General features: G+C 41.6%; 1 protein-coding gene across 4 annotated transcripts; it reads right to left on the bottom strand.

The window, feature by feature from the left end:
• Positions 1 to 273: 273 nt before the first annotated feature.
• On the bottom strand, positions 274 to 26,981 carry LOC101487581 (acetylcholinesterase). 4 transcript variants are annotated; one of them, XM_076892262.1, is made up of 12 exons: positions 26,902 to 26,981; positions 25,953 to 26,252; positions 24,576 to 24,804; positions 24,241 to 24,373; positions 24,022 to 24,173; positions 22,835 to 23,021; positions 15,383 to 15,693; positions 9,102 to 9,311; positions 8,859 to 9,016; positions 2,657 to 7,093; positions 566 to 2,496; positions 274 to 483 (listed from the first exon to the last, which is right to left on the bottom strand). In XM_076892262.1, exons 2-10 carry the CDS (start codon positions 26,242 to 26,244, stop codon positions 6,999 to 7,001), a joined length of 1,767 nt encoding a protein of 588 aa, XP_076748377.1. In that variant the 5' UTR covers positions 26,245 to 26,252; positions 26,902 to 26,981; the 3' UTR covers positions 274 to 483; positions 566 to 2,496; positions 2,657 to 6,998. The 4 variants fall into 4 exon arrangements, with proteins under 4 accessions (XP_076748377.1, XP_014264133.1, XP_014264134.1 ...); XM_014408647.4 differs by having other exon boundaries at positions 566 to 7,093; XM_076892263.1 differs by lacking the exons at positions 274 to 483; positions 566 to 2,496; positions 2,657 to 7,093; positions 8,859 to 9,016; positions 9,102 to 9,311 and adding exons at positions 13,531 to 14,834; positions 14,909 to 15,135.
• Between the last annotated feature and the right edge of the window lie 510 nt (positions 26,982 to 27,491).

Here is a 27,491-nt window from a genome sequence, read left to right as displayed (position 1 = left end):
TGACATGACTGACTTGACACCACTATGCAAGGTTAACTCCCACCCAGATGTGACAAAGTGGGGTAGCTGTATGGATGTGTGTGTCTTTTGTTGCAGGAGCAGGAGGAGACCAGAGTTGGAAACTTTTGGTCACATGACACTGTGTGAGCTTTGCAGATTTAACCTTTGACTGTAATTTTTCAGGGTTTTTGTGTGACAGAAACTGTGTTTACAGGCTATATGTTGATTTGTCACGGCTGATGGAAGGTATGGACTCAAGCGCGGAGCTCTGGGTTGAAGCAGACAGTGCGTTTATTTACAGTGCGTGAAAGATAGTCCTTAAACATCAATATATCCAATAATTGTCCTTTTTTTTTCAGTTTCCAGAAGTGGTGAAGGTGAGTTTTCCCGTGAGGTCTGTGTGCGCTCCTTCCGTGTGAGCTCCTCCTCCCGAAAACACCAGTGAATCCTTTACTCCACTCCTCCGTCCCGTACTTCTCCAATCTGAAAGTCGAGCAAACACAACAATGGATGAGAAGGCTTGCCTGGCCACGCGGGTGACAAGATCACGCGCACACTTAGCTACCGAGCTCCGAGTACAATCCAGCGTCGACTGCCGTCTGGACACATCGTTAAATACCTCCGTCTAGTGAGGAAAGATTAGCGGCAGCTGGAGCCGAAGATTACACTTCCGGGTCAGAGATCGGCCTTTCTCACTCTCTCGGAGACGCCGTTCCTCGGCAGCCAGACCCGCAGAGTAGGGAGGGAGAGAGAAAGAGAGGAGGGCATACACACACATCACAAACAAACAAGCAGGTCGTCCGGGAAGACCATCCGACCGTGACATGATTATGCTATTACACTGTGTTGTTAAGAAAATGGTGGATATTACAGGGAAAAATGTGACTACAGTGTGAGACATACTGTGTTACTTCTTTTTACAACAGATTGTTAACTCTGTGGAAGCGCAGACCCAGCATACGGAAGAGGATTAGGGCTACTTTTTTTCTTCTTTTCCAGAATTCTGAGAAAATCAGAAAATCAGTCTTCTGACTTTAATCTCAGAATTCTCAGAAAAAAGTCAGAATTTTGAGATTAAAGTCAGAATTCTGATTCTGACCTTTTTTCTCAGAATTCTGGAAAAGAAGAAGAAAAAAAAAGATGTGCCCACTTTTTTTCTTCCCCCAGTGGCCCTAATCATTTTCCGTATTGTTGAATTTACACTCATAAGACAAGAATTGATGGAACACCCCATAGAACAAGTTGTACATTGTCACAAAGTTTATGTATACAGACATAAAATTCCATGACAGTTACTGCATGTAAATTGTAAGTGTGAGTAAAGTGTAAGTAATATTAAAGTGTGACTATTTTTGTAACAAATATCTTTGTAAACATCCTTTCTAATACAGATGCATACACTGCTTGCTGCAACTGACCTACTCTGCCACCTGAGGCAAAACATCTCCATATTTTGTAAAGGGTGGTCAGAAAGCATTTTAGAGTCACTTTAAAAAGTCAAATAAAAGAGCAATTTAATATATTTTATGTGATATCTTGTTTACATAATGGTGTCCTTTTTATTTTCATTTAAAAGTAAAAATTCACTTTGAGATTTTATCAACTCCTGCAATTAAAAAAATTAAAAAAAATTTAACATTTGCCTGATGAAGTCTACTTTTCCTATGTGGTTTATTATTACAGAGAAAGGGTAATTCTGGAGGTGTATTAGTATTATTTAGCCAGTGTGTGATCATGTTCAGTGAAGTGATGACTTATCCTCCTTACCTCCCACTCAGACTGCCACAACTAACGTGAAAAAGGGAGTAAGACCGAATGCAAATGTGCTCTACCAGCTGAACAAGGCAGAATCCTTATCAGATGCAATGCTTCTACTACAGATAGCTAAGTCATAGTTAAAATAAAGTACTTCCTGTTAAGTCTGAAATTTTACATATCGGAACATAACAGACAATTCCGTAGTTCTCACTAGGTCTTAATTTTACTTAATTAGGTAAACCACAGATGAGCAATTACAAATAACATATTACACTGACATTATTTAACAAAACTAAGCCAAAATAAAGAAACAGTATGTGGAAAAAACTATACTGTAGAACCCCGCAGAGCCACCTATAGCAGCTATGAAGTAGTTGTAGAGAAATTTTGGCTCACTCTTATTTACAACATTGCTTCAGTTCATGGAGGTTGAAGGCTGGACAGAATGGGGTTAACGTGAGACACATGGAAAGAGTTGTGAATTTTCACATGTCAGGTTAATCTCAGAAGGACAGTGACAGGGCTGATGATAGACAGGATCTCAAAGGGACAAACGATCTTGAAGACAATTTTTTTGACTTAGTGTGCAACAAGATATTGTTGATAGGCAACCATATTTTTTGACCTGGGGTGTACTTGGGCGCTGGGACTTGATGGCAGTCAGCACGCTGCTTGTTGCCATTTTCAACAAGGCATCCAGGTTGCCCTCCAAAAGTGCTGGCAGTGGTGGGGATGCTGCTGGACAGAGGGGGTGCTCAACTCAGCATCAAAGGATGACAAGTCTGTGTCGGCAAATGTTAATGAGTTCCAAAAAGTTGATTTTGTTCACCTGGACGTAGTGTTTTCACTAAAAACGCTACATCCAGATGAACAAAACAACTTTTTGGAATATCCTTACCTGGATGACTGAACATGCATCAAGACATGTTGATGAGTTCTTGGCATAATCAGCCCACACCAGGTGGGGGCTTCAGTTGGTTTGATTGGAGGATGGCACACAACAAAGTGCTGCCTCCAGCTCCTAAATGAGTCTCCCAGTATGTTCATTGGTCTGTGAATGGAAAACTGATGACAAACTGACAATTTAAATGTAGAATTCTTTCCAGTTTAAATTGGCAGGCTCAATCAAAAACATAGTTCAATTTTTCAATTAAATTTTATTTCATAATGTCCAGGGGAATGCAATGGAGTCGGAATACATGCTAGGCTAGAAACTGAGCAGTTTCCAAAGCCATTGGAAGTTTAGGAGGAGCGATGAGTTGGGCTGGTTTGCAGAGACGATCAATGATTGTAAAAATAGTGGTGTTACATGATGCAGAGGGATGCCTGTTGATGAAATCCAATGAGATGTGGGACCACAGCTGCCCAGGTACAGGTAAGGGTCTCAGTAATCCAGCTGGATGTGAACAGGGTGTTAGTTATTTTGTGTTCTGTTTTCAGAACACGCTCCCACATACTCTGCAAATCTTTGACCAAAGATGGCCACCAAAACAGCCTCTGAGGGAATGTTAGAGTGGGATGACAGGTGAATTTGGCTGTGGCTTCCCAATGCAGTAGCTGAGATCTGGTGGAAAGTGGGATGAAAAAACGGTAAGGCGTTCCACTATCTGGATCTAGTTTATTTCCCAGGTTATACAGGATGCTATGGGGCTGTGCCATGGGGGAGTCCAAGACTGAAAACTGACAGGAGAGAGCAAAGCACCAAAATGTTTGCTTTTCTAGAGTTGGTAACAGCTGTTGATGATGCATGTTTCCAGAGCATGTTTTCTGAGCTCACAGCTTCCTAGCTCACAGTATCATTTGATAATAAAGTGTGTGAAATCTTTATTTCAGTATCTAGCACTTGGGTTTCATTCTTAGCAGCCTTGGAACTTTTCATTCAAGGGCGTAGATTTGGCATGGACGGAAGGGACATGTCCCCACCAATAATTTGATCTATTCGAGTAAAGAAAATCAAACACAATAATTTCATCCTAATGGTACTGACATATTCATAGGGTTAATTTTTGAGACAAAATGTCATGAGGTAGTCATGATTTTGCAAATATTCCAACCAACACAAAGCTCAGAGAGTAATGGTGATACAAGTTCACAGGTGAAATTGGATGATGACTTGATGGTTCATGACTGTATTTGAAGCACATGTGTGACTGCATGTATGTGGAATGTCTCACTGTCATTCATCAGGTGACAGAGGCAGCTCTGCCATGTTGTAGCTCAGACAGAGGTGAAGAGGCGAGGTCACAGGTGACTGACTGATGATTTGGTGCTATAGATTAACTAGTATTTATTGTCATGACAATTGTTAGGCTGCTGATGTAAATTGATTCATTTGACAAAGAATCTGAATTGACACGTCTCACTTTTTATATGGCTCGAATCAATGTGTTATTTTATCAGGTGGCAATATGTCCTAGTGCAGTCAGAGGGGAAGAGCCAGGGCCAAAGCTGAGGCACATCAAGCACATAGTAATAATAATTGTAATCTGAGGATAAAACGCATGTACTTAGGCTGAAAGAAGCTTCAGTGCTCTCAGAAGACTAAAAAGATGGGTAAGGTTAACAATGACTCAAATGAGATTAAACAATGCTGCTGTATGTCCACCAGGAGAGACTGGACAGTATAGATGTAAAACCAATATGCCAGCAGTTTATCTCAGTTAACGAGAGGAGCAGGCATGTGTGTTGTTACTGTAGTTATATACTACAGATAACTACAGTAATGGTTAAATAAACAAAAGTCTCACCACCGTGTTGACATAGCCTACAAAGGGTAAATAATACAGACACATTCATTTAAGATTATCCTTTATCTCACTCTCCCTACCATCATCTGTCACACCAATTTGTTTGCTGTCCTTCACTATATCCATTTAACCCTAGAAGTTTGTTATATAAAACCACCAGTGTATTATCATTTTAGTGAGACTGTTTGTGACTGCATTATTGCATCTGACAAGTTCAACTTTATTACATTTTATTAGAAGTTAATTCTGAAATTATCCTTAAAAATTAGCTGTATATAAATATTAATTTATCCATAGTTAAACATAATAACTCTCCTGAGTGAATGGAAAGGCCATGACAGTTTTTAATTTCAATATAATAATGTGTGAATTCTAAGAAATGTGTTGAAATGAGTAAGAAGGGGTAATCAAGTATGAGTCTGTCATATAGCTCAAAACCACAGTTATGTGATCAGTGCCAGAAACAAACAAACAAAAACCCAATAATAGTTTTCTGAATAATATAATTATTCAGAAATGTACACGATGAATCCCAACCATAAAAAATAAAGCCACAGTGTGGTGATTTTTACAGGAAGGCATGCAGACACCACCACCACCCCCTTTTAATTGTGCATACAGCACTACAGCAAGGGTGCATTTTACACATTAATAATCATTTAAAATTAACCTAGGCAACGTCTCTTTTTTATTAGGCCTGACTTAGTAAGAACTACAGCCCCCTCTCCAACATCGTCAAGGCATTCCTTGCTAAAGGAGTTATTAACAACTTTTCACATTCCATCCTCTACTTCACAGGTTGGCCAAGGTGGTGAGGAAGAGGAAAATCATCTGTCACAATGACAAATCACTGAAGCTTGTGTACTTGGAGATACAGTACAAGCTGTGTTTCCACACAAAGGATAGGAACTGATCTCAGAGCAGTGAAAGCAGAGCAAGTGGTAGCTTACCATGCACATTTACCATCAAAGACCAGAGGTTCATCCACAATGTGCATGCACAAACCACCAGAAAAATGCTGCTGGCTTTACCTATGCTCATTGCTTGTCCTAAAGAAAGGTTACAACTTCAACTACTGTTTCCTTAATTCATACAGTCTGGTAATGAAAAAAATCCACATTGTGGACAAGTTGTTGCTGTGGCAGTTCAGTTTAATTATTCAGTTAGCAGTAGTTTGTGGCTCAGCTGCAGAGGAGGGGTGGAGCAGTGGGTTTAGGGTGCAGGCTGGTCATGCCTTCACTATTTTAGTAGGTTGCCGGGACCTGACAGTTCTGTGTGGTGTGGAGCAATGAACGTGACTGGAAAGCTGCTCTCATAAAAGCAAAGGAAAACAGTGCAAATAAATTAGCTCTCATTGGATCAGCTTATGCAGATAAATTTAAAGCATGACTCTACTTGAATATTTCAGAACAAATGGCAGTGTGTTGAGGCTATTCGGTGCTCACAGTTAACTGTCCTAGGGTGTGGTGTACTCAGATAAAATATGTCTGTTGTTTGTCTCCTGCTTTGCCTCTTCAATCTCAGTAATTTTTCTACATGGCTACATTTTCTATGAGTTTTCGGATTGTGTTTTAAAGTAATTTTAAAAACAGCCTCTAAATGTAGACTCAGGGTACACAACAAATCAAACATACTAGGTCTACTAATTGTACAAATTGTACGCTTGTTGTACTCTTTAAAACTGTAAATGGGCACTCTTGTACATTTTAGTTTATAACCTCTGGACATAGTATGTGTGAGTGCAAATGTATTTGTATTAATTTATTGTTAAATGTTTTTTTTTTTTTTTTTAATGGAATAGTTAAATGACTTGAGCCCAATGCCCCATGTCAAAGGTGACTGCCTGTGCAGTCCATGCACTCCGGTGCAGATCCCAGACATTATTTTGAATTGGAAGACCAGTGGTAAAGGGTCACAGGGTCATCCTTCAACCTGCTCACATTAGCTGTCAGCATCCTCTATTGGACATATGTACCATATCCATATGTTCATCCTGTTCACATCGAATGATGAGACTTTCTGCATACAATTGTTTAAATGTCAAAAGTTTTTTCTTCATAACAGTTCAACCCTTTATTGTCATCATTGAGTTACTGAGAATTCACTGTCTGAGAGTAAATACAACAGTGCATGCATACAAAAAAATTATGTATAACTGAAAGAGGAATACATTTTTTGTCAAATACAGTGATAATTTTGATTGATGATTATGTTTTATTGCTTTAGAAAGAGCAACTCTATCTGTAATTGTTAAGCAATTTGAATTAGGCGTATTACCAAGTGTAATACCATCCTTTTGTGACTTTGTGTTTACATCCTTGTTCATCTTTTTTTATATATGTTATGCACAGCTGGATTAACAATTGACAATGCTTTACTGGGACTCTGATATATTGGCACAACAGGCACCGACACACGCCACGTCTCCTTTCTGTCTGGTAAATTTACATTTACCAGACTTCAACTTTGTAGAAGACAGGCCTCTTCAGTCCATCAGTAGGTTAAAGTTATAGCCAATAACATGAGCAGGAACAAATAATTACAGCGGAGTATAATCCCACTTGCATTATGACAAGACACCAGTTTATCTGTGGAGAAAAAAGCACAAGAACATCATCATGATGTTATTTCACAAAGAATCTTTCGGCTTTAGTTTACACGTGTGTGTGTGTGTGTGTGTGTGTGTGTGTGTGTGTGTGTGTGTGTGTGTGTGTGTGTGTGTGTGTGTGTGTACTGTTAGATGTTTCTCTTTTTTTGTTCTTTCCTTTTTCCAATAAAAAATATTTAATCATTCTGCTATGTGGTGTATGATTCCACAGTAAGTTTAATTGTGGAGGTGTATCAGTATTATTCACCCTTGTGTGATCTATGCTCAGAGAAGTGATGACTGACCCTCCTCTCCTCCCACTTAGACCTCCAAAACTTAGGTGAAACACAAGGGGAGCAAGACAGAATAAAACTCTCCTCCACAAGCTAAACGCCTTCCTAACAAAACCTGATGTAATGCCTCCTACTACAGATAACTACAGTAATGGTTAACAAATGTACACTCTCTATATCTTCTAAAGTGTTACATATTAAGATATAATGAAAAAGTATCTAGTCCTTACAGGATGTTAAAATTGGAAAAACAGAAACTGAGAGAAAGAATGTGGTGGACATTAGTGTCATTATTTAACAAAAACTAAGACAAAATGCAAAAAAAAGGCTATGAAAAACTAAGAGTGACATATTTTTCAATAGCTTCCAGAACCAACTTTAGAAGCAATAATTTGAAGTGATCATTTTCTATTTGACTTTATCAGCCTCTCACATTGTTGTGGATGAATTTTGGTGCACTCTTCTTTACATTAGGGTTCGTTTTTTAAAATAAGCAGAGGTGAAAAAATACAGAAAGTTTTACCTTAGCAGAAGTACAATGCAAAGAAAAAAAGTAGCTATTTCAAGGACATTAGCTGTAACTTTAGCTAACAGACAAACTGTGCACATAAATAGTTTGTGTGTTTGCTGATATTTGTGAAGGTTATAAAAACTTTTGAAATTAGCTGCCACTTAAAAAAGCATTAAAATCTTTATGCTCTCTCCCCTTCTCTTGTGCTAGGTACAGTCCTACAATTCATGACATCTGCACCAAAAGTGCAATAAAATCATTCTGGCCTGATTTAACCCCCTGAGTACAGTGCTGTAAATGATGCTTAAATTATATTTTTTGAACTTTTCATGTCTTTGTATGTGACAAGCTCTTGTGATAAACACACCAATATAGCTGGCTCAGTATTGTTCCCTCCATTTAAGCACAAATAAGTTTTGGTTCGCAGGGCAGGGAAGTAAAAACTTCCCTCAAACGTGTTGAACCTTAAGTGAATTTGCTGAGACATCCATTCCTGGTGTGCTTGGCAACTGTCTTTAATGTTTTCCACTGGTTAATAATTGAAGGACTTAAATTCTTTGGAAATAGCCCTATATCCCAGCAACAATTGTTTCTTCTAAGAGATGGCTGATGTATTTTCCTCAAATCCTCCAGACCAGCAAACTGGCAACATTTCAGTTATTATACGCGTTCACACTTGGTGGTGACCAGTTAATCAAATAGATCTGAGTAGCAACACCTGACTGTAGATCACCCTCTTTATTCCTACAGAAGCACTTACTTTTTCAGAGACGGCTTCATTTTTTTAAAGTAAATAATGACACTGTGGAATATGTAATTTTTTTTTACTTCATCTGAGATTATATTTAAGATTCATTTTAAACCTGCCAAATTTAAAGAAAATATACTTTCATTTAGACTATATAGAGTGATCTTTATATATGTGTCATGCATGTATGTGTGTAGGTGTTTGTGTATCCAACCTGACACGCTTTGGACTTTTGGGATAAATTTGCTCCAGAGCTGACATTCTTTGGCTTTCATCATTGTCTTTTCTTCTGGATGTTTATAATTCAGTGTGACATACTTCTGCTCTTGAACAGTAAACACAGGCCACTTAGCTCCCTCAAGGCCTGGATTTCTGAAACAGACAATAAATCAGTTCTAAGAATCATCAGGGTCTTCACACTAGTTGAGTGAGTGTCTGACCATCTGGTTATGCTTACCCTGTACGAGCAAAGTTGGCCCAGTGTTTCATAAACTTCTTGGTCATATTAACTTCCTCCTTTGTGTATCCCAGAGATGCATTCAGAGGCATTCCGAATACAAATTCTATCTCATACCCATGCATAGCACCCATCCACTCTGGCCAGGGATTGACTGATGAGTGGTGATCAAATAAATATACAAAAGGCTTACCACCATGTTGAGAGAGCCTGCAAAGTGTAAATAACAGAGATATATTATTATATTACAACAGGTTAGCTCAAGATGGATGAAACATAACAGAAAAATAAATAAAGTGGTTCATACAAACTGAGGAAAAAACACAAAAAATGCAGAAACATTGTTAGTGTTAGTAATTGTCATTTTTATACTGGTTTGCAGTTTTAACACTGGGATTTCCAGGCTTCTACCGTTCTACCTTTAAAAGCCGGAGAGCAGTCAAATGCTGGAAGTGGAAGCTAAATTGGCCAGTCATTCATATGTATATTAGGTCGTTACCTAGGAATTCTGGAGGGAGGGGAGTGGGGGTGAGTGATTGAGGGGGTGGGGGAGTGGAGTGTTTCAGTTTGCCATCTTAGGGAGAAATCAACACATGTCCTTTGTATGTCCTTTGTTGCTGACATTTATTGATGAAAACAGTACAAAAAACCAACCATTTGTACACATATTTACAAATAATGATAAAAAGTGAGTGAGTACATTTCAACATTTTCAGCAATCACTCACAATCCTGGCACTGCCACGGTATCTGTCGTCTGCATTTACCACATGTGTACCTGTAGCAGTGAACACATCGCACAGTGGCCTGATTTTTTTTGCATCTGTGTTTGACCTGACACGTGGCCCTTTTTCCAGGGCTCGGTGTGGAGGGTTGTGTGCGAAGCAACTGATCTTTTCTTGCCTTCTTCGCAGCTACATGAGAGCGAGCCAACTCCCTTGCAAGCTCCACCAGGAAGTCCACCCGTCTTTCCTTCGTCCCGGTGCATGCTTGATACAGCACATGTGCATTCAGTGCTGCCATGTCAATCATGTTATAAAACACGGCGACTGGCCAGCGCCGTGTTCCTTTGCGGACAGTGTACTCCCGAACCATCTGGTCCATCACATCCACGCCACACTTTGTTTTGTTGTAAAGGGTGACAGTGTTTGGCTTCCTTTTGGTAGTGTTATCAGTCTGAACCACGCTGTGCATGCTGCTAAGAATATAGACTGTCTTCTTCCGTTTGGCCGCATACGCCGTCAGCGTGGCAGCAGAGGTTGAAAACACCTAAGAAATAAGATAAATTGTTATTTCCATAGCCCTTTTACACACAATGAAACACATAAACATAGAACCACAAAAGACCTGCAACATACCTGAGTGGTGAATTCATTGCGATCTGTCTGTCTAGTGGATTGAGGAATTTCCCTGCGAATCTTGTTGACTGTGCCGAGGATGGTGGTTTTCCGTCCAAGAAGTTTTTGCGCAAGTGAAAGCGATGTGAAGAAATTGTCTGTGGTAACATTTCTGCCCTTGTCTAGGAATGGTTCCATCAGCCTCATTACTACATTTTCAGAAAGTCTCTCCCCAGTGGGACGATTGGGGTCCTTGCCAAGATATGGGAAGACATTGCAAATGTACTTGGATTTTAGGTCGCAGGCCACCCAAAACTTGATCCCAAACTTGTCCGGTTTACTTGCAATATACTGCAGGAAACAGCACCGAGTCTTTGATGGGAAAAGCTGTTCATCAACGGTGATATGTAGACCAGGGTTGTAGCACGTGATGCAGTTGGTGACAAATGATCCCCACACACTGGAAATTGCAGCGAACTTATCAGTCTTTGCTCGATCACTGCGGGTGGACTTGTCATCAAAGCGTAGGTGTTGCATGATGTCTTGGAAGCGGTTTCGTGCCATAGTTCCAATTATCTGTGGGTTTCCCAGGTTTTCTGACCAGCAGTCATTTACCGATGGAACCCTGTAAACCCCCCGCAAGATGACAATTCCAATAAATGCCATTAGTTCAGGGAGGTCCATGAACCAATGAACATGCTCCGTTTGCTGTGCATGTTGAATAGTCCATTCTTGAATGCTATGAAGCATGTCAAGAGTGATGAAACACAGGAAGCTCTGAAGGCGACTCGAGATACTTCTCCTGGCCTTAGCCGTTGGCTCTCCATCTACAGAATTCTTCAGGGCAATGAAGGGTTAGGCTAAGTGCAGTGAGATTGTGTCATATATATACCCAGTACAAAAAACACCCAGTGCTCTGATTGGTGCACAATCATAGAGATGATTGTGCACCAATCATAGAGCACTGGGTGTGCCCCGTCACAGTACCCCGCTTAGTGCCCTGAAGAATTCTGTGGTGTACGGACCTCCTCTCCAAGGAAAGAAAATGCAGAGAAGACTCACTACTCAGCAGGCGTTGGAAATGATCCTGACGGAAGTCGACCCTTGTGACTCGGATGGAGAAGACCTAGAAGTTCAGCCGGATTCGGACTCAGAGCTGTCTGATCAGTCTTCCGGTTAGTTTCATTTCATGTTATTTCCTTTTTCATTTCAAACAAGTAAGTGGATGTAGTTAGTAAGTTTGTTTGACCTTCCCATTGCTCACAATTAGAATTTGTTCACACTGCAGATGAGGAGACTGCTTCTCCACCGAAAAAGAGAGCTTGTTTGGGGACTGAGACAGCGAAAGATGGCACAGTGTGGCGTGAAGAACATGTGGGGACCCGTCTCCCTTTCACCCCAATAGAACCGTACACTGCAGATGGAGAGCCAACGGCTAAGGCCAGGAGAAGTATCTCGAGTCGCCTTCAGAGCTTCCTGTGTTTCATCACTCTTGACATGCTTCATAGCATTCAAGAATGGACTATTCAACATGCACAGCAAACGGAGCATGTTCATTGGTTCATGGACCTCCCTGAACTAATGGCATTTATTGCAATTGTCATCTTGCGGGGGGTTTACAGGGTTCCATCGGTAAATGACTGCTGGTCAGCAAACCTGGGAAACCCACAGATAATTGGAACTATGGCACGAAACCGCTTCCAAGACATCATGCAACACCTACGCTTTGATGACAAGTCCACCCGCAGTGATCGAGCAAAGACTGATAAGTTCGCTGCAATTTCCAGTGTGTGGGGATCATTTGTCACCAACTGCATCACGTGCTACAACCCTGGTCTACATATCACCGTTGATGAACAGCTTTTCCCATCAAAGACTCGGTGCTGTTTCCTGCAGTATATTGCAAGTAAACCGGACAAGTTTGGGATCAAGTTTTGGGTGGCCTGCGACCTAAAATCCAAGTACATTTGCAATGTCTTCCCATATCTTGGCAAGGACCCCAATCGTCCCACTGGGGAGAGACTTTCTGAAAATGTAGTAATGAGGCTGATGGAACCATTCCTAGACAAGGGCAGAAATGTTACCACGGACAATTTCTTCACATCGCTTTCACTTGCGCAAAAACTTCTTGGACGGAAAACCACCATCCTCGGCACAGTCAACAAGATTCGCAGGGAAATTCCTCAATCCACTAGACAGACAGATCGCAATGAATTCACCACTCAGGTATGTTGCAGGTCTTTTGTGGTTCTATGTTTATGTGTTTCATTGTGTGTAAAAGGGCTATGGAAATAACAATTTATCTTATTTCTTAGGTGTTTTCAACCTCTGCTGCCATGCTGACGGCGTATGCGGCCAAACGGAAGAAGACAGTCTATATTCTTAGCAGCATGCACAGCGTGGTTCAGACTGATAACACTACCAAAAGGAAGCCAAACACTGTCACCCTTTACAACAAAACAAAGTGTGGCGTGGATGTGATGGACCAGATGGTTCGGGAGTACACTGTCCGCAAAGGAACACGGCGCTGGCCAGTCGCCGTGTTTTATAACATGATTGACATGGCAGCACTGAATGCACATGTGCTGTATCAAGCATGCACCGGGACGAAGGAAAGACGGGTGGACTTCCTGGTGGAGCTTGCAAGGGAGTTGGCTCGCTCTCATGTAGCTGCGAAGAAGGCAAGAAAAGATCAGTTGCTTCGGACACAACCCTCCACACCGAGCCCTGGAAAAAGAGCCACGTGTCAGGTCAAACACAGATGCAAAAAAAATCAGGCCACTGTGCGATGTGTTCACTGCTACAGGTACACATGTGGTAAATGCAGACGACAGATACCGTGGCAGTGCCAGGATTGTGAGTGATTGCTGAAAATGTTGAAATGTACTCACTCACTTTTTATCATTATTTGTAAATATGTGTACAAATGGTTGGTTTTTTGTACTGTTTTCATCAATAAATGTCAGCAACAAAGGACATACAAAGGACATGTGTTGATTTCTCCCTAAGATGGCAAACTGAAACACTCCACTCCCCCACCCCCTCAATCACTCACCCCCACTCCCCTCCCTCCAGAATTCCTAGGTAACGACCTAATATACATATGAATGACTCCAGCATTTGACGGACTGTTCTCCGGCTTTTAAAGGTAGAAACGCAAAATGATGACTCCGCGGGGGTCTAAGGTAGAAAACCAAAATGACTGCTCTCCGGGGGTCTTTAAACTATTAGTAAGGTGGCATTTCTTTAAACCAGCTCTATTCGTCAGTGTTTTGTCAGGATTTGTTTGCAATAATCGCAAGAACATAAGAGTTGAGTCTTGTTCTTGTTCTTAGTCTCTAGATGTTGTGAGAATTGTGGTTTGTTGCAGCAGCTTCCGTAGTTAAGTGTGTTTTGCGGTTTTATTCATAGTGTCCTTTTTGTCTTTTTTTTTTAGATTTCAGTTTTTACAAACTATAGACCTTAGTCGTCTTTTTTGTAATTTTATGGTCCTCACTGTCTTTTTTATATTTGTCATGATGAGGGGTAAGACTGAGTGGAATGGCTCTGTGTTTCTATACACTCAGGACCTGGCACTCTCACACTCAGGATCTGGCACTTTCAAAAACACAACACTGCTGCCTGTAGCCAGACCGGTCATCCTGCAGGAACTCAAAAGGTGACGTAATCAGTGCCAGGCCAGAGTAAGAATATAATCAAGGAGAAGGAAACATAAACCCTCCTTTCCACCGGTCGTCATGGGGAATGTGAGGTCTCTTAAAAGTGGATAACTGGTAAAGCATCAGAGTAATCGGCAGTATCGGGAGCGCAGTGTATTATGCTTTACAAAGGTACCTGGACCACACCACCACAGTATCAGACTTTTTCATAGTTTGGCTGACAAAGACGCCAAGCTGAGCAATAAGAAGAAAAGATGGAGAGATTGCAGTGTTTGTTAATAAATGGTGATGCAATCCAGGACATGTTATCTACGATGAGAATTCTCCGCTATATTAATACGTGTTTATGTAGCAGCTAATGGGTCAGCAGCATGTGACATCACACACGGGACTTTCACTGACCTAAAGCATAAACCCCCAGAGCCTTTCATCACCATCACTGGCGGTTTCAACCATATCTAGCCTCCACTATGCCAACTTTAAAGCAGTATCTGGTCAAAACATGAAAAAATAAAACTTTGGATCTTCTGCACGCAAACATGCAGGATGTATACAAAGCCACTGCCCTTGCCAACTATGTAGATCAGACCAAAACCAGGTCCTGTTAACATCTCAGTATGTTCTTGCAGTTCTAAGACTTCCTGTTGCCACCAAGCCTGTGAGAAGAATTCTGGAGTCAGGGAGCCAGTGAGACTGCATACTGGGACATGCTGAATGAAAAGTAGAGGATCTTCAGGCCTGGGAACAAGGACAAGTTGAGAAACCTACACCATGACCTAAAGGCAGGGCTGAGAAAGTGTAAAGATACCTACAGAGAGAAGCTGGAAACCAAACTCCAGTTGAATAATTTCAAACAATTGTAGAGAGGGATGCAGCTGATCACTGGCCTCAATCAAAGAGATCAACAGCAGCAGGAGGGCAGCATGGATACAGCCAGATTCTCGAGGTTCTGGATGGGGGGGGCTGTAATGTTTTATTGCAGATACATCCTATCTGGAAGATCTGCTTCTTTTGATGTAAGCTTCCTGTGTTTACGACCCTTTGGTCAGCAGGACAATAGAGAAATTGAATTGAAATTGAATTGAATTGGAGGTCTGACACACACACACACACACACACACACACACACACACACACACACACACACATTCTTACTTAGATACAGAAGTTCACACATATACATACAATGCCTTTTCTTAGAACCATGTGGGCGTGGCTTTGTTCTGACGTGTTTTGTGTTTATTAACTGTGACTAAAAAATATGATCAATAAGAATTACTCATTACCTGTGAGCAAAGTCGAGCACTGGACACATGAACATTTGATCTCCAACAAGACTACATACAGAGTCACGGTTTTTCACCCTGTTGTCCACATCTGTCCAATCCGTGTAATGGAAAATGGCTGCATCTCTCATGACATCACTCGCAGTATCCATTGCAAGCGTCACTCCTGCCAAGAATTCCTTTCTAGTGATGAGACTCTGACCGGTGTTATTAAATCCAGGGACTGCATAAACAGCAAAATATGTCCCTTCATCCTTATTTAAACCAAACATCACATCTTTCTTTGCAAAGTTACCAGAACTTAGAAGTACCTGCAGAAGGAAGAGAGAAAGTTGTTTAGTTGTTTTTGTGAAGTTAATTTGTTTATACATTTACACAGGGAGTGCAGAATTATTAGGCAAGTTGTATTTTTGAGGAATCATTTTATTATTGAACAACAACCATGTTCTCAATGAACCCAAAAAACTCATTAATATCAAAGCTGAATGTTTTTGGAAGTAGTTTTTAGTTTTACCTATTTTAAGGGGATATCTGTGTGTGCAGGTGACTATTACTGTGCATAATTATTAGGCAACTTAACAAAAAACAAATATATACCCATTTCAATTATTTATTTTTATCAGTGAAACCAATATAACATCTCCACATTCACAAATATACATTTCTGACATTCAAAAACAAAACAAAAACAAATCAGCGACCAATATAGCCACCTTTCTTTGCAAGGACACTCAAAAGCCTGCCATCCATGGATTCTGTCAGTGTTTTGATCTGTTCACCATCAACATTGCATGCAGCAGCAACCACAGCCTCCCAGACACTGTTCAGAGAGGTGTACTGTTTTCCCTCCTTGTAAATCTCACATTTGATGATGGACCACAGGTTCTCAATGGGGTTCAGATCAGGTGAACAAGGTGGCCATGTCATTAGTTTTTCTTCTTTTATACCCTTTCTTGCCAGCCACGCTGTGGAGTACTTGGACGCGTGTGATGGAGCATTGTCCTGCATGAAAATCATGTTTTCCTTGAAGGATGCAGACTTCTTCCTGTACCACTGCTTGAAGAAGGTGTCTTCCAGAAACTGGCAGTAGGGCTGGGAGTTGATCTTGACTCCATCCTCAACCCGAAAAGGCCCCACAAGCTCATCTTTGATGATACCAGCCCAAACCAGTACTCCACCTCCACCTTGCTGGCGTCTGAGTCGGACTGGAGCTCTCTGCCCTTTACCAATCCAGCCACGGGCCCATCCATCTGGCCCATCAAGACTCACTCTCATTTCATCAGTCCATAAAACCTTAGAAAAACCAGTCTTGAGATATTTCTTGGCCCAGTCTTGACGTTTCAGCTTGTGTGTCTTGTTCAGTGGTGGTCGTCTTTCAGCCTTTCTTACCTTGGCCATGTCTCTGAGTATTGCACACCTTGTGCTTGTGGGCACTCCAGTGATATTGCAGCTCTGAAATATGGCCAAACTGGTGGCAAGTGGCATCTTGGCAGCTGCACGCTTGACTTTTCTCAGTTCATGGGCAGTTATTTTGCGCCTTGGTTTTTCCACACGGTTCTTGCGACCCTGTTGACTATTTTGCGCTTTGGGGTCCTTAGGGACTAAAGCGCTATATAAATACAGGCCATTTACCATTTACCATATTTTGAATGAAACGCTTGATTGTTCGATGATCACGCTTCAGAAGCTTTGCAATTTTGAGACTGCTGCATCCCTCTGCAAGATATCTCACTATTTTTGACTTTTCTGAGCCTGTCAAGTCCTTCTTTTGACCCATTTTGCCAAAGGAAAGGACGTTGCCTAATAATTATGCACACCTGATATAGGGTGTTGATGTCATTAGACCACACCCCTTCTCATTACAGAGATGCACATCACCTAATATGCTTAATTGGTAGTTGGCTTTCGAGCCTATACAGCTTGGAGTAAGACAACATGCATGAAGAGGATGATGTGGACAAAATTCTCATTTGCCTAATAATTCTGCACTCCCTGTACACAAACACGCAAATACACACACATATATATATACATACATACATACATACATACATAAATACACACATATATATATATATATAAACACCCAGCACGCCCCTGCGGGCGGTTTATCCTTCAAGCTCGGGTCCTCTACCAGAGGCCTGGGAGCTTGAGGGTCCTGCGCAGTATCTTAGCTGTTCCCAGGACTGCGCTCTTCTGGACAGAGATCTCCGATGTTATTCCCGGGATCTGCTGGAGCCACTCGCCTAGCTTGGGAGTCACCGCACCTAGTGCTCCGATTACCACGGGGACCACCGTTACCTTCACCCTCCACATCCTCTCGAGCTCTTCTCTGAGTCCTTGGTATTTCTCCAGCTTCTCGTGTTCCTTCTTCCTGATATTGCTGTCATTCGGAACCGCTACATCGATCACTACGGCCGTCTTCTTCTGTTTGTCTACCACCACTATGTCCGGTTGGTTAGCCACCACCATTTTGTCCGTCTGTATCTGGAAGTCCCACAGGATCTTAGCTCGGTCATTCTCCACCACCCTTGGGGGTATCTCCCATTTTGACCTCGGGACTTCCAGATTATACTCGGCACAGATGTTCCTGTACACTATGCCAGCCACTTGGTTATGGCGTTCCATGTATGCCTTGCCTGCTAGCATCTTGCACCCTGCTGTTATGTGCTGGATTGTCTCTGGGGCATCTTTACACAGCCTGCACCTGGGGTCTTGCCTGGTGTGATAGACCCCAGCCTCTATGGATCTTGTGCTCAGAGCTTGTTCTTGTGCTGCCATGATTAGTGCCTCTGTGCTGTCTTTCAGTCCAGCTTTGTCCAGCCACTGGTAGGATTTCTGGATATCAGCCACCTCCTCTATCTGCCGGTGGTACATACTGTGCAGGGGCCTGTCCTTCCATGATGGTTCCTCGTCTCCCTCCTCTTTCTTGGGTTTCTGCTGCCTGAGGTATTCACTGAGCACTCGGTCAGTTGGGGCCATCTTCCCAATGTATTCTTGGATGTTCGTTGTCTCATCCTGGACTGTGGTGCTGACACTCACCAGTCCCCGGCCCCCTTCCTTCCGCTTAGCGTACAGCCTCAGGGTGCTGGACTTGGGGTGAAACCCTCCATGCATGGTAAGGAGCTTTCTTGTCTTTATGTCAGTGGCTTCTATCTCCTCCTTTGGCCAGCCTATTATCCCAGCAGGGTACCTGATCACGGGCAGGGCGTACGTGTTGATGGCCCGGATCTTGTTCTTACCATTCAGCTGACTCCTCAGGACTTGCCTGACCCTCTGCAGGTACTTGGTGGTTGCAGCTTTTCTAGCGGCCTCTTCATGGTTCCCATTCGCCTGCAGGATCCCCAGGTACTTGTAACTGTCCTCTATGTCTGCAATGTTGCCTTCTGGTAGTTCAATCCCCTCAGTTCTTACTACCTTCCCTCTCTTGTTACCATCCGACTACACTTCTCCAGTCCGAATGACATTCCAATGTCATTGCTGTATAGCCTGGTAGTGTGGATCAGTGTATCGATGTCTTGTTCACTCTTGGCATACAGCTTGATGTCATCCATGTACAGGAGGTGGCTGACAACTGCTTCGTTCCGTAGTCGGTATCCGTAGCCAGTCTTGTTAATGATCTCACTGAGGGGGTTCAGGCCTATGCAGAACAGCAGTGGGGACAGAGCATCTCCTTGGTGGATCCCGCACTTGATGGTGACTTGTGCTATGGGCTTGGAGTTGGCCTCTAGTGTTGTACGCCACATCCCCATTGAGTTCCTGATGAAGGCTCTTAGGGTCCCATTGATCTTGTACAATTCTAGGCATTCCAGTATCCAGCTGTGGGGCATTGAGTCATAGGCCTTCTTGTAATCAATCCAGGCAGTGCACAGGTTGGTCAGTCTGGTCTTGCAGTCTCGGCTGACTGTTCTGTCTACCAGTAGCTGGTGTTTTGCGCCTCTGGTATTCTTGCCAATCCCTTTCTGTGTCCCGCTCATGTATTGACCCATGTGCCTGTTCATCTTAGCCGATATGATGCCTGACAGGAGCTTCCATGTAGTACTGAGGCAGGTTATTGGTCGGTAGTTGGAGGGGACCAGTCCCTTCTTGGGGTCCTTGGGGATCAGGACCGTCCGACCTTCGGTTAGCCATTCCGGGTGTCTCTCGTTAACTAGCAGCTGGTTCATTTGTGCTGCCAGACGCTCGTGGAGTGCAGTCAGCTTCTTTAGCCAGTAGGTGTGAACCATGTCGGGCCCTGGTGCTGTCCAACTCTTCATACTGGAGACCCTTTCTTGGATATCTGCCACTGTGATGGTTACTGGACCCTGTTCAGGGAGGTCGCTGTGGTCTGCCCTCAGATCCACTAGCCACTGAGCATTGCCATTATGGGTTGCGTCCTTCTCCCATATGCTCTTCCAGTATTGCTCCATCTCCAGCCTTGGTGGTGCTGTTCTCTTATTGTTCCCTTGCCACTGAGAGTACACCTTTGCTGGTTCTGTGGAGAACAGCTGGTTTATTCTCCTGCCTTCTATCTCTCTGGTGTACCTCCTCAAGCGGCTGGCCAAGGCTATGAGTCTTTGCTTGGCAGTTTCCAAGGCCTCAGGTATGGACAGCTTGCTGTATTTCTTATGCACCTTCTTTGTCGCACCTTTCTGCAACTCCGTTAGTTGGCTAACCTCCCTCCGTGCTACTTTGATGTTGCCCTCTAGCCTCCTTCTCCATGGAGGGTACTGCCCCTTGTGGCTGTTCAACTTGTAGCCAAGCATCTCACTGATCACCGCTGCCGTATTGTAGATCAGCTTGTTAGTGTCGGTAATCGTGGTTGTAGGTATCGTCCATAGTGCTGCATTAACATCATCTAGCAGACCTTCTGAGGGTACTTCACGTAATCTTGGTAACCGACTACGGGGATACAGGTTTCAAGCTTGGCCATGATCCTATTTTTCAGGTCAGTTCCTCTCGCACTCAACGATCCTTCTCCTATCGGACTTGGGGCTATGTACCCAATCTCGGGTGGGGGTGATGATATCTCCCCCCTGACCTGGCGTCCTGACTCCTCCTTGCCATAGCATTTGTGTTGTACCTCGTCAATCTCTAGCTGTGAGAGCAGTCCCTTCTTTCGAATGTTGGAACACTGAGCTACTAGTTGTTTCGCCGTCATTGTGGATGTTGGATATCGAAGAATCCATAGGTCCCGCATCCTATTCATGTAGCCCCTTCCGCCGGGGTTACTTGCGTAGTAGCATTCCAACAATGCCCTGTTTTCGTCTCTTGCCCACTGATGCCTTCTTGTTCCAGTAGCCCACTTGTCGTCAGGGTGCCCTGGTTCCTCAACACCTGACGCGGACCTTGTTGATCCGGGCGACGTCCGAGCCGGCATGCCTTCATATTTATCTGTCTCGCTCATGTCTGCGGTAGGCTTGCTTAGCATAGGGGGTCTAGCCTTAGCACCCTTACTGGATACAGACGCCCCAGGCAGGAATCGAACTTGCGATCCTCTGTTCCAAAGGCGTGTAGTCTAACCACTACGATATATATACACTCAACAAAAATATAAACGCAACACCTTTGTTACTGCTCCCATTCCCCATGGGATGGACGTAGAGACCTAAAATTCATTCCAGATACACAATATAACCATCCCTCCCAAACAGTGGTCACAAATCAGTCCAAATGTGTGGTAGTGGGCACATCTGCTATATTGAGATAATCCATCCCACCTCACAGGTGTGCCACATCAGGATGCTGATGTGACATCATGAGTAGTGCACAGGTGTACCTCAGACTGCCCACAACAAAAGGCCACCCTGGAATGTGCAGTTTTGTCTCACAGCAAAATGCCACAGATGCCACAAGCAATGAGGGAGCGTGCAATTGGCATGCTGACAGCAAGAATGTCAACCAGATCTCTCGCCCGTGCATTGAACGTTCATTTCTCAACCATAAGCCGTCTCCACAGGCGTTTCAGAGAATATGGCAGCACATCCAACCGGCCTCACATTCAAGTATGTGTTGACAGAAAACATATTAGCCATGATTACAAGGAATCAGCTGTTTCTGCCCATCAGTCTGGGAAGGCCATTTCCAAACAATGTGATGTCCATGATTCTTAAGTGATCCAACATTAGACCACATAATGATCAGAGAAATTATAAAAAGCCAGATAGCTACAACAGTCCTCTGCTAGTATATTAAATACTAAAATTCATGATAGTACAACTGAAATTATCTCTCAAAACTGAACATGACAGCATGGCTTAGGTTGCAAAATTGCAACTGAAGAAGTCACAAAACTTCTGGAACAATGTCCTTTAGATAGACAGGACCAATGTGGAGATGGGATTGTGATAGTAGGCTCAAATGTGAAGCAGTCTCCCTAACAGCTTAACCTTAGGCAAAACTGGGTCATGCAACAGGACAATTAACCTAGGCACACCAGCAAATCTACATCAGAATGAAAAAAAAAAATCCAGACCAAGTGTTTGTGGTGGGATGTCAAGAGACTTGTGCATAAGCAAATGTCCATTAACCTCAATGAACTGAAGCAACATTGTAAAGAAGAGTGGGCCAAAAGTGATGAAGAGTCATGAAGTCGTACATAAAGCAGTTACATCAAGTGGAAAATGGTTCTACAAGCTACTGAGTCACAGTGTATACTTTTTTTTTAAATATTTTTTTTCCACACACTGCTTCTTTAACTTTGTTTTTAATAACTAAAAAATCACTCGGTGCAAGATGCCATGTACTGTAGTTCATCTAAGGTTGTATTTTATTTAATCTGGTAAAAACCAGATAATTGTGATTTTTTTTTCATGTATAACCTTAGAATTAAAGAGGGTATACTTCCCTTTGATTGTATAAACGTTTATTTTTTTTTCTTTTGACAACATGTGGACTGGTTGCATGCAACTTTTTCCTTAAACCAGTGTTTCCCAACATTTTGGAGCCACGCCACATATTTCACATTATAAAAATCACACGGCACACCACCAAACAAAAATCTCACAGAAAGCACATTGATATTTTTCCCGCGCACCAAATATAGGAAAATTTGCTCATCTGGGTAGGAATTTTTTCCAGGATCCAGGTCAGATTGACTACTTTTTCTTTTCAAATATTTATCTATTGCTATTATGTGCTGCGTTGTCTCACTCACAGCATGATTATTATGTCATTTATTCTTCGTCTTCTACTATTTTACTGTCAGTTGGCAACCAATTTAATTAGAGCAGATAGTTGTATTGCCCTCTATTTGAAGAGAATGTAATTGTTCTGCCCGTTACTCAGGTGGAACCAGTTAATCATCCACGGCACACCTGATCATTTTTCACAGCACACCCATGTGCCGCGGCACAGTGGTTGGGAAACACTGCCTTAAACCCAAGTATGAACAGCACTTATTGGAGATGCATGATGTAGCGAAAAAAATATTTCTTAAAGAAAGTCAACCAAATGCCAAATATGGGTACTCACATCAACTGCATCTGGTAAGAAGTTCCCATCAACATGAGGCATAAAGGGAAGACTTAATAGTGACGATTGAGTGAGAACCTCAAATTGCTTGGTTGAGACTTTTTGAGGATCAGCCTGCTGCAGACAAGCTTCTAGACGAGCTGCAGGAGATGAGGGACAATCCACAAGTTTTGCCAGCATAAGAGACCTAAATATTGAAAAAGAATAAAATAAGGAAGAACTCATAGAACCAAACTTTTATTCAATGCAAATCAAATCAAATCAAATCAAATCACTTTTATTGTCACATTGTCACACAATATGATCTCACAGATAGTATGAAAGACAAATGTAGATTTTGGAACTGAATATTGAAGTCAAAAATCATGATTTTTTGTAGTAGATAAATATATATAACTGAATGAAAATATATATCCACACACACACACACACACACACACACACACACACACACACACACACACACACACACACACACACACACACACACACACACACACATTATTATTTATTTTTTACTGTGATCAAAGCCTTTTTTGACAAAAAATAATATATGTTTTTATCTATTGCAAAGCCACAGTGTTCTTGTTAGTCTGTTAATCTGATTGCTAAGAATTGTTAAAATTAAACGTGTCAGTATACAGAAAGACTACTGTGTGTAAGTATCTTCAAATTTGGCAGATCCTTGTAAACTTAGCTGCAGCCTGGGACAACAGCCAAGCCCTCACTCTAGTAGGATATTTTTAACTGTGTGGGATCACCACAGCCATTGACCTGAAGCACAAAACTAAACACCTCGATACCTGGTTAGTATAAGACTGCAATGAAAAACACCATTTGTGTGCTAGCCAACACTTCAGAATTAACTATAGCCACTGCTGTGTATTCTTTTTACACTAAACTCTGGAGGGTAGTATCAGAAATAATATCAGACTATCAGGATGTATTAATATTTGTAAGTAATATCAGTTTCAATATTGGTATTGATAAAATCCTAACGGTACCTATATGGACAGAGGATGAATGAGAATGTCGACCTATTGTTGGAGCTAAAGGCAAAGTCATCAGGTTTCAGCCTCTGGAAATCTTCAGACTTTTTAATACACTTGTCATTTTGTCAGTCTAGATACAAGGGTTAAGTCAACCAAGTTGGCTCAAGACAAAGATGATAAAAAAATGTACACTACCTGTCCCAGGCCTCAGTCTGACTAATTGTGCCCCAGTATGCATTGGGGGAGCCACTCTGCATCACAGCCCTTTGAAAAAGATCCTGGCTGCCCGGCGAGAGCAGCTGGAAGCCAACAGATGCAGACCCAGCACTTTCTCCGAACAGAGTAACCTGGAAACAATGCCAAATTAAAATTGTTTCAACATGTGAAAAACCTTTCTAGAATTAAGGCATTTACCTTAGAAGGATCACCACCAAAAGCTGCAATATTATTTGCAACCCATTTAAGAGCCAGGCGTTGGTCCAAAAGGCCTGCATTACCCTGGATATTTGTGTTGTCGGGAAGAGACAGGAAACCAAACGCTCCCAATCTGTTATTGATGACCACAACAATAAGGCATACTGACAATGTATGACTGAAGCTAAATCACAATATTGCTTACTCTTATTATTCTAAAAAGAATATCACCCAGATTTGTCATACTCAATTTTATTTTCTTGTATAAATGTGTAGAGTTTCTAGTTACATATAATAACTATATTTAATTACTATTAGTATTTATTACCTCTTACCTGTAATTCATTGATACCACAACAACACTTTCAGATTTACTCAGGAAACGGCCGTCGTAAATGTCCAATGACGATGTTCCTGAGATGAACCCACCACCATGAATCCAGACAAAGACAGGGGCAAGTGGTGCAGGCTGCGTTTTGTTGAAACGTGGCGACCAGACATTGAGGTACAGACAGTCCTCACTCAGAGGAGTGTTTGGGTTCCACATTTCTACACCTTTGAACCCTGGAAAGAATTTTGTTAGATAACAGCAGTAGTATAATTATATAATTTTGAAGAGCCTGATTGGGACAACATTACTGCAATCTACAAGTTCAAATTAATTTATTCATCGGTCCATTTCATTTTATTAGCTTGAAGAAAAATTAACTTGAATTTACCATTAATGTACTGTGTACAGTTGTATGGTTGTTTTTACCTAGAATGAGAATCACTGACAACAACCTGATAACAGTGAGTTAGGTTCATTTCTATCTCTGATGTCATATCTAAATTAAGTGAGTGTGCTTATTACATTGATATATGTCTGGTATCCGTTGCAGTAGTTCAACAATCTCCGACAGGTGGCTTCATCTATAAATACAGCCAGCCCAACCGCAGTAATTCTTTTGAGTGAGGGGAAAGGCATTTGAAAACTTTGACTCGTGTATTCGTGTTAAGGAATATATGAAAGTGTAATGTGTAAGAGATACATTCTTTATCAGTCTAGAAAATAATAATACAAAAAAAAATTGCTTAACATTTATGGGTCATGTCCAAGATTTACTTTTGCAATTAAAAAAAGTGTTTAGTTGGGAAAGGGAATGCATACACTACGAATGAGATCATGTTTCCTAACTGCCACTCCCCACTAAAGCATTACTCTGAAATGAATACAGTGCAAAAAAACCTCTGCATGACAAAACTGTCTGAGAGCAAAATGCTACCCTTTATAAGCTAGCGTTTAGGTAACATAAAATGTTTTTTAAAAAACAGTCTAAAGTGGATTGCAATCCTAACTCTCTCTCTCTCTAAAAAGAAAAAAAATGAAGATTACTTATCAGTCAAACAAGTGATGAATTAGTGCTATCAGGTATGATAAATATTTTTGCAGGTTTTATTTTTAAATAAATTATAAAATAATATTATTAATTTATTTATAGTAATGTAACTCTCTGGTTATTGTTTAGATAAAACATGTGTACATAACATATAAATAACAGCAATGTGAAATATGTTGAAAATATTTATTTAATACTATGTTTGGATTTTGTTTAGTCCTTTGAATATTTCATATTATGTAGTGGCTATATGTATGTAAGTGTACAGATATGCACTATCCATTACACAGTCTGTGCATGCATTGTGCCCAGTTGTGTTAATGTGAGTCCTACCAGGAAAGGCTGTATCAGGCATCTGGTAGCAGGAATTTGGAAAGTTGGTAGCATCCTTCACACCATCCCATTTCTCTACTGGCTCTGGCGCTCTGAATCTTAATTTCCCAACAGGTGGTTTTCCATAGGGAATTCCAAGAAAGGCTCTAACATCCGAACCCAGCACAGAAAGCAATTTCCCTTGAATTTTCCCATCGCTTGTACTGATCATAAGGTCATCTTGAGTGCCAAGTGATAATGTCAGAAAATTAAGCAATATAACAAGAAGTACACACTGAGAGTTTGCAGCCATGGAAAATCCTGAGGATAGAAAAATAAAGGCATATTACACTACAATATGGCCCTAACTTTAACTTTTTAAGTGCAATAAGCATTGTAGTATAAGTAAGACTTTGTAGACACTAAAAAAAAACCCAAAAAAAACACATGCAGATAAACACACCAGCATTCCAGATACTATTGAAGCATGCCTTTGTTAACTAAAATAGCTTGTCTTCAGGTCATAGAAAGTTTAGGGTGGGTCGATGTGTGTGGATATATTGCGCAGAGACCGTGGGTGTGTATGTGCGTGTGCATGTGTGTGTGTGTGTGTGTGTGCGCGCGCGCGCGCACGTGTGTGAAAGAGAGAGCGAAAGAGAGGGAGAGCGAGAGAGGGGATCATTCCCGCTATCAGAGTGTCACTTTAAAAGCATCTTTAATCCTCGGATATTCACAAATACTGAAGCTGTTGGCGAGTATAAAAAGTGCAAGTAACTGCACGCACGCAGATCACGTGTGAAGCCGCCTTACTTTGAAAAGGCACAGACTAATCGAGGTTAGAGTGAAAATCGCGCAAGGCTGGTTCGATGCGCGCAATGGGGACACAAGCGCTCATGCAGAGATTATTATAAATGACTGCAAGAATTAAATCCGCCAGTTCCAGTTTATAAAAGCTTTAGTGATGTCTTACCTTGTCAGCTAGCAGTTTGTGTCTGTCTGGAGTGAGTGAGGAGGGCACGGTACTGATAGGATGAAAACATGGACAACCTCTGTCCAGTGATCCCTGGGCCGGCCCAGTGCACCACCCACTACTACTGCTGCTTGTACTACTTGTATTTTATATAATACAACACAGTATTACCTTTCCCTGAATACAATTAATAATAGTAAAAGACAAAAACATTGCCATCCATATTATGAATGATAATAAAGACTGAGTGAAGAGCAAAATTTCGTGAATAAAGTCTTCAGTTTTATTATCTTTACAATACATTTTCTTGAAGAGGAAAAGGAAAGTTTGATTTGCAGTATTATGATTGTAACAATTTGTGAGTGCTGGTGTGATATTAATGTATAAAATGCACTCTTGCTGTAGCATTGTTATTTTTTATTTATTAATGATTTACAACAATGTATTTACACACACACACACACACACATATATATAAATATATGTATATATATATATATATATATATATGGGCTGTTTCTTTTCATAATGACACATCCCTTTATTTATATCACAATCAGAATCTTTGTATTGTCATTAAACTTCAGATG

Source organism: Maylandia zebra, linkage group LG14 (assembly GCF_041146795.1).
Source record: "Maylandia zebra isolate NMK-2024a linkage group LG14, Mzebra_GT3a, whole genome shotgun sequence".
NCBI lineage: Eukaryota > Metazoa > Chordata > Actinopteri > Cichliformes > Cichlidae > Maylandia > Maylandia zebra.
This window is presented reverse-complemented; position numbering and strand designations above follow the sequence as displayed.